This window comes from Dunckerocampus dactyliophorus, chromosome 11 (genome assembly GCF_027744805.1).
Source record: "Dunckerocampus dactyliophorus isolate RoL2022-P2 chromosome 11, RoL_Ddac_1.1, whole genome shotgun sequence".
In the NCBI taxonomy this organism is placed as follows: Eukaryota; Metazoa; Chordata; class Actinopteri; order Syngnathiformes; family Syngnathidae; genus Dunckerocampus; species Dunckerocampus dactyliophorus.
The window spans coordinates 19,851,611-19,859,671 of NC_072829.1; the positions used below are offsets into that span (position 1 = coordinate 19,851,611).

An 8,061-nucleotide genomic window follows, 5' to 3' on the forward strand; every position below is an offset into this window, starting at 1 on the left:
TGGTATGTCTCGTGAATTGTCTAACATAAACATTTACAATATATTTATGAATCCAATATGTGTATTCAATAACACAAAAATGCATTTAATGCGAAATAATTTCCTCTCAAAGCTATTGCATCTGTGTGTAAATTACCTTTAAGAATTGAAGAGGGAAAGATTTTGTGAAAATCTGTCGCACAATCGTGACGTGTAGCGAAAACAGAGACGAAAACAGGAAATGATTGCATGTAGTCCAAGTAATGCCGACCAAATACGATAGCTATTGTGACATAAACTACATTACCCAGAACAAGAAAATTTGCTTCCGGGCTGGAGGTTTCAGTGCTTTACAAAGCAGAAGTCACTCGAAAGGGATTTGCTAGGGTGTTGAGGTGTTGTTAGGTGTTGGAATTTGTGTAAATGTGCCACTTTGAACACCGCTAATCATCAAGGTATTGAAGTTAGCATTGTATGTGAATTCGTTTCGCTGTCAGAACAGGAATGATTGAACACAAACTATGTAACTCTCGTGTTGTCAATATTAGTAAAAGTAGCTGGCTATGTTATTGACATCATAGTTTGGCCTTCGTTTTTTTCCGTGTACATTGTAAAAATCGAATTGAGAGCTATTAGCTATTGAGACATTTTACGGTCCTCGCTCATGTAATTGTCAGCAACGTTATCTTAAAAACGTTTGGAGCTTTTCATGTCTAGTAATGTTATTTCCGTTGATTATTTCAACAGGTTTCTTACAGCAACGTCCATTGACGTTCACAGCGTGCAATCCAGCTGTTACCATGGCAATTCTGTTTGCCGTGGTGGCCCGTGGAACCACCATCCTTGCCAAGCATGCATGGTGTGGTGGAAACTTCCTCGAAGTGACGGGACAGATCCTCGCCAAGATCCCATCAGAGAATAACAAATTGACCTACAGCCACGGCAGGTAGCTGTGCATTTGGTCGACACTTTCATACTTTTTCATCTATCCGTTTTCTCCACCTCTACTAGTATGGTACTGTAAGTGCAATAAAAATCTCCAAGTTGTGTGTTGTGCATTATCTCCCAATCACTTGGCAGTTCAAGCATTTAGTAGGATATTGCACCACTCCCTGTGATGTTAACCCGGGTCACAGTGTTTTCATGCATGCACACATGGGCAATGGAAGTAAATAGAATTCCAAGTGTGCCGTGCCTGATTTGTCAAACTCAATTGTTGCACGGTATGCGTCCTGAATAAGCGGACGCCAGTTTGTTTCATTGGAAAGAAAATATACGCCAAAGTTGGTTTCTTACACATTGTCTCTTATCTTTCAGCTATCTTTTTCATTACATCTGTCATGACAGAATCATATACCTGTGTATCACAGATGATGTAAGTACCTGACTCAGATAGCTGTTTTTCAGTTTTTAGGGAATTTTGTTTAAATGTGAAAGGTCCATTCAAGTGGCATTGATTACGTAAGGTTCTGTTGTTGAATGTGCTGCTTAAACTGGCATACAATATTTTGCATGCACCAAAAGCATCTGCAACTATGGAAAAACAAGTGTTGATTCAAATGTGTTTCTTGTGTGCTCAAGGACTTTGAAAGGTCACGTGCGTTCAACTTCCTTAATGAGATCAAGAGGCGCTTCCAGACAACCTATGGGTCGAGAGCACAAACAGCCCTGCCGTACGCCATGAACAGCGAGTTCTCATCTACGCTTGCAGCACAGATGGTAATTACGGATGGAGAACATTGAGGAACTTTTTTTGCATTGCTTCAGTTGGCGTTTCGTCCTCAGAAGTATAACAATGTTGTGGCCATAGAGCAGCATAAAGTGCGACCATGTGTAATCTCATTTATTTATACATTTTTCTGCAGAAACACCACTCAGACCCACGGGGGTCAGATCGCCTTACAGAAACACAGATGCAAGTGGACGACCTGAAGGGTATTATGGTCCGCAACATAGGTGGGGGTCTCATCAGTGTCATTTGTTTTTATGTATGCACAGTGGAACTAATGAGATTGAACACAGTGTGCTCAGTGATGCTTGGCGACTTCTGAAAAATAAATTGACAAAGTTTTGATCATGATCCAGAATGATGGAATTAATCAAAAGATATAATTTTAATTAATTCATTTTAATTAATGTCATTAATCTATGGCTGAGGTATGTGCTTAATTTAAGTGCAATTTCTTTTAAAAATATTGTCATGTTAAATTTTTTAAAGGATTTTTTCTGTGTGAAATTGTGTCCACCAGATTGCACATACCAAAATATTTTATGCAACTTAAGTTATCGCCCTATGTGCTTTGCAGATTTGGTTGCTCAGAGAGGGGAGAAGCTGGAGTTGTTGATTGACAAGACTGAAAATCTGGTTGATTCTGTGAGTATTTTTTCCATTTTGTTTGCTGGTGTACAGCAATCACTTGTTTATCGCGGTTAATTGGTTCCAGACCCGACCGTGATAAGTGAATTACCCCAAAGAAGGAGTCCTTATTTATAAATGATTTATTTTCATAGTTTTTTTAACATTATTAAAACCCTCTAGGCCAGCCATCAACAAATTGCGGATCTCGGTCTGGATCCGGATGTAGTGATGGCCCTTTACGGACCCGTGACCAATTAAAGTGAATGGGAACTATAATAACATATAATCATGCTCTTGGACCGATCGCAGAAGCTGTTTGCGGCCGCAATTACTTCAGTTATTGCGGTTAACGTGACAGCAAACGCGACGACGTCACTCAAAATGAGCCACTGAAATCGTTTGTTTACCTGCCGAGCGAATGACAACCATCCATCCATCCATTATCTTTTCTGCTTAATCTTCGAATAGAACCACGTCTTGCTCAAAAGTAACAAAAGTCGCTTGAGAAAACCGAACATTTAAAAGTAAAAGGGCGGACCATTATATGTTAATTCTTCCAGAATCCAGAGCCAAAACTCTGTGTCTCATTTGCTCTGAAACTGCAGTGCCCAGTTGAAAAATCTACGAGAGTCATAGCACATTAATTGACAGCACAGCAACGTGCGAATGAGTCTTCCCTAAGGATTTTATGGATATTGGAGCGAAACAAAACGAGTGGTGGAGTGGCCCAGCCCACTATTTGAGAAGCACTAGTTGTAGGGTGATATGCATGGTTTCATTACATTTGATATTTATGTGAGCTAGTCTGTTTGGCACAATTTAAGGCAAAATAGGACGTTCACTGTGAAAAAAATTGCATGGACCTTATTCAATTTTGATTGAAGACCCCTGCTCTAGATATTAAATAACCCCCTCCAGTCACCTTTACGCTTATATTATCCCATATAGTAGACATAACAGAAAATAAGACATTTAATACATAAATATGACTTAAATAAATGCGTTCTGATGCTAGGAGAGCAGAGTGGCGAGCAGACAGGAAGTGACATCGGGGGTTCGGAGTTGAGTTTTAGCATGGCGTGGGTTACGGCCGCAACAATAGCCCGTGTTTTTATTAGGGATTATCGTGCCTGTTGTGAGGTAATTCACACATGCAATAAAAGCCTGTTGTTCCGGCACTTGGGATTGTCACCGAACATTACAGTAACATTACTGACAAGTAGTGACCAATGTAGAATACTACGTATCATTCAGTGTCTTTGAATGCATCTTCTGGATGAACTAATTTAGTTCAGTTAGAGATTGTTATTCTTGAAAATGCTTAATTTAGGCAAAAAATACGTAACATTCGCTTCAATATGCATATTTTTTGACTAATGATACACGGTATTCAACCACAAAACAGCATGATTTATTAATGTATTTTTGAAAAACCGTGATAGAGTGAAGCCGCAAAAGTTGAAGCGCAATGTGGCGAGGGACTACTGTATATTTGTTAATAAAAGGCTATTTATGTCAAGTAATCAACACTCCTTTTTCTGTATGTTCTTGTTGTAGTCTGTCACATTTAAGACCACAAGTCGTAACCTTGCCAGAGCCATGTGCATGAAAAACCTCAAGCTGACTCTTGTCATTGTGCTGGTGTGCCTGGTGAGTAAGAGAAGATTAGTTGTTGTTGTTTATTTAATGCTGATTGCTGCTTTTTGTCATCTCCATTGTGGAAACACTTCTAATCTCGATCTTTAAGGTGACTGCCTAAACGGCAAACTTTGCATTATTCATGGCATTTACAAGAAGAAATTGTGACGTGCGATACCACTGATTTCATTTCCGATCCAATACTTTGTGCAAATACACCTAAAGTGTCTGGTAAATGTTAAAAAGTAGTGTACGGTATTTCAAATCATAGCATGAAGAATCAAGACATCATAGTAATTTATTGATTTATTTTAAACCCTGAAGTATATTGAGGTAGCAGTGTGATTTACAATATAGCCAAGCTAATATACAACATCAGAAAAAACAAAGGACAAAATCATATATCTGAAGTATCAAAAGTATCAATATTTTGATTTGAGAATCGATTTTAGAGCATTAACAGCTTGTATCGGAAGTATCGATATTTCAGTATCAATCCACACATCACTAGCATGCTCTCCTTAACGCGTCTGTGGAAATTTCAAGGATTTTGTGCAACGGGAGTCAATATTTTCTCAACCAAATGATTCCATGTAGGATATTACGAATAAAGAGGGCAATCATTTTGGCTATGGCGGGTCATAGACAACATGCTGCCACGTCTGTTCCAAGGAGCGTGTGGGTGGACGTTTGAGGCAGGAGTGGTGAGACATTGAGCCGCTTCACTAACACCTTTTTAAAATAATTGACAATAATTGAAAATAATCTGACAATTATTTTACTTAATTCTAAGAGCTTTTGCCTACATCGGTGAGTACCTGTATACAACAAGTCTTGCACGATAAACCATGCCTTTCAGTGTATACATCGGATATATGCGACCTGACTGTTCAGACTGCAGTAGCATTGGATCCATCCATCCATCCACCCATTTACCTGGACTGGTCGCCAGCCAATCGCAGTGCACATATACACAAACAATCGTTCACACTCACATTCATACCTATGGACAATTTAGAGTCGCCAATTAACCTAACATGCATGTTTTTGGAATGTGGGAAGAAACCGGAGTAACCCGGAGAAAACCCACGCACGCACAGGGAGAACATGCAAACGCCACACAGAGATGCCCAAGCGGAGAGTCGAACCCTGGTCTTCCAGATCGCCTGTATTGGATACATATGGGATTTATATCTACACACGAACGAGGCCTGGGTTGCATTTGAAAAAAATCATCCGTATTGTACGGTTCACACTGTCATAATTGTTATGTCTGTGCACTAGACAATAAGCACGTGTGCTGCTTAACACCTTTTACTTCACTCCCACACTTTATGATAACAGTTACACTTGACGGCCAAACCTTAAAGGACCAGTAACCCATAACAGTAACAATTCCAACTTGAGTGTGTGTGTGGATGAGTAAAACCCAGCTTTATGGTTTGTGTCATAAGAAACGTGTGACAATATCAAAGATAGATACATGGGCACGGGCGAAAAAAACACTTGATAAAAAAATGCGTTATAATGCTTGACCAAGTCCGCTGTGGTATGTGTGTATGACGTGTCAAGAAGCAGAGTTACCATGCCATCTACTGTATGGCGTTGTAACAACCTTTGACACTCAGTTCCATTATAATGTGTTCGTGAGCAAGGCGCTAAAACTAAAAAAAAACATTTATTCAAATAAATGAATATATGGGGAAACAGTGAATATAGATGTATCATTCCTTATAAGACTTTATCCCTTTTTGTCTCTGTTCCTTTCAGGTGGTCCTGTACATTATCGTCTCTGCTTCCTGTGGAGGCCTTAGCTGGCCGTCTTGTGTCAAATGAGACCATGGGCCATATGTGGGAGGTCTGGAAAAGATGGAGAGAGAAGTCCCTGTTTGACTGTGTTTGTCAATGGACAGAAAAGGAAATACAACGTCCCGTGCTTTAAGTTTTTTGCTTCAGCTTGCCTGGACACCCGCACCCGCTCCTTCCTCCTAACAGTGCACACATTGACTTGCCTTCAAGATTGGAAGTTCTACTAGATAGATATCACTCAAATGGACAGCAGCTCCAACTAATGCGGCACCATTATCTTGTCTTAAACTAGTCTGCCTGAGGTTTCAGTTTGCGGCACTGTCTTGTATTTGTGTATTCCATTCATTCAAATAGAAACAATGAACCCCAAAGTGAACAAAGTATGACTTTATCCATAGTACATGCCTGTTCATAAATGTGCACAGAAACCTTTCCTATGGAACACATACGTTTCAGAGATGGGGTGCAGATCTACCATTATGCTGCCCTTTGTCCTTTCGTTAGGTCACCAAATATTATTAGGATACAGTAGTGTGAAAAAGTGTTTGCCCCCTTCCTGTTTTTTTTTTTTTTTCAGGACTGTTTCATCACCCTTAAATGTTTCAGATCATCAAACACATTTAAATATTAGTCAATGATAACACAACTGAAATGAGACTACTTATTATTAAGGGAGAAAAAAAATCCAAATCTCCATGGCCCTGTGTGAAAAAGTGATTGGCCCCCATTAAAGCATAGCAACTGAGATCAAATGAGATCTATCAGTATGGAAAAGGTTATAAAGCCATTTCTAAAGCGTTGGGACTCCAGCGAACCACAGTGAGCCATTTTTCACAAATGGAAAAAACATGGAACAGTGGTGAATCTTCCGAAGAGTGGCCAGCCAACCAAAATTACCCCAAGAGCGCAGCGACGACTCATCAAGAGGTCACAAAAGACCCCACAACAACATCCAAAGAACTGCAGGCCTCACTTGTCTCAGTTAAGGTCAGTGTTCATGACCACCATAAGAAGGACACTGGGCGGAAACGGCCTATATGGCAGCGATCCAAGACAAAAACCACTGCTGAACAAAAAACCAGTAAGGCTCTTCTTAATTTTGTCAGAAAACATCTTGATGATCCCCAAGACCTTTGGGAAAATACTCTGTGGTCTGACAAGACAAAAGTTGAACTTTATGGAAGGTGTGTGTCCCATTACATCTTGCGTAAAAGCAACGACGCATTTTCAGGAAAAGAACATCATACCAGCAGTGAAATATGGCGGTAGTAGTGTGATGGTCTGGGGCTTCAGGACCTGGAAGACTTGCTGTGATAAATGGAACCATGAATTCTGCAGGACAATGATCCAAAACACACCAGCAAGTCCACCTCTGAATGGCTGAAGAAAAACAAAATGAAGACTTCGGAGTGGCCTAGTCAAAGTCCTGACCTGAATCCTATTGAGATACTGTGGCATGACCTTAAAAAGGTGGTTCATGCTCGAAAACCCTCCAATGTGGCTGAATTACAACAATTCTGCAAAGATCAGTGGGTCAAAATTCCTCCACAGCGCTGTAAGAGACTCATTGCAAATTATCCCAAACGCTTGATTGCAGTTGTTCCTGCTCAGGTTGGCTCAACCAGTTATTAGGTTTGGGGGCAATCACTTTTTCACACAGGGTCATGTGGCTTTCGATTTTTTTTCTCCCTTAATAAAAAGTTGCCTTTAAAAACTGCATTTTGTGTTCAGTTGTGTTATCATTAACAAATATCTAAATTTGTAAGTGTGACAAACATGCAAAAAAAATTAAGAAATCTGGAAAGGGCAAATATTTTTCACATCACTGTACATGTAATGTTTTTTCACCAATCGGTAATATCAGTGAATGCAGTAAAACAGAAAAGAGTATGAGAAAATGTACACATGATTATGTATGTAATATAAATATCTGGCATGTGATTCTGATGATTGAAAAGATTTTCATGTATGACCTCTTCAAGTCTGTCTTTAACACAATGCACTTTTTATGATGTACTTCTAGTGTGTTCATGGTGTGTTAATATGTTGATAACCATGTACCTATTTAATAATTGTACATCCTGATTTGAAATAATAAAAATCTGATTAAATTAATTCGTTGATGCTTGCACCAGTGTTAAAAAAAATGACTTTTGGTTTACATCTTTATCGAGTGACTTACACCTCCCCTACTGGAAAGATGACGGTCAGATTGTTGGTGTCGCATTTATGTGAATTAAAAATTAAAACTCACAGTCATGCAAACATTCAAGCAC

The 8,061-nt window shown here is 39.4% G+C and overlaps 1 protein-coding gene across 1 annotated transcript; it reads left to right on the plus strand.

Moving 5' to 3' along the window:
* Nucleotides 1-307: 307 nt before the first annotated feature.
* Nucleotides 308-7,984, plus strand: sybl1 (synaptobrevin-like 1). The gene is made up of 8 exons (XM_054791740.1): nucleotides 308-434; nucleotides 727-925; nucleotides 1,297-1,354; nucleotides 1,561-1,698; nucleotides 1,845-1,935; nucleotides 2,286-2,353; nucleotides 3,896-3,988; nucleotides 5,747-7,984. Exons 2-8 carry the CDS (start codon nucleotides 780-782, stop codon nucleotides 5,810-5,812), a joined length of 660 nt encoding a protein of 219 aa, XP_054647715.1. The 5' UTR covers nucleotides 308-434; nucleotides 727-779; the 3' UTR covers nucleotides 5,813-7,984.
* The last annotated feature ends 77 nt before the right edge of the window (nucleotides 7,985-8,061 follow it).

Excerpts from the sequence above, each read along its gene's own strand:
- sybl1 (XM_054791740.1), top strand. The coding sequence starts at position 780 with ATGGCAATTCTGTTTGCCGTGGTGGCCCGTGGAACCACCATCCTTGCC. Across the intron at positions 926-1,296 it reads TTGACCTACAGCCACGGCAG|CTATCTTTTTCATTACATCT; the intron begins GTAGCTGTGCAT and ends CTTATCTTTCAG. Across the intron at positions 1,355-1,560 it reads ACCTGTGTATCACAGATGAT|GACTTTGAAAGGTCACGTGC; the intron begins GTAAGTACCTGA and ends TGTGTGCTCAAG.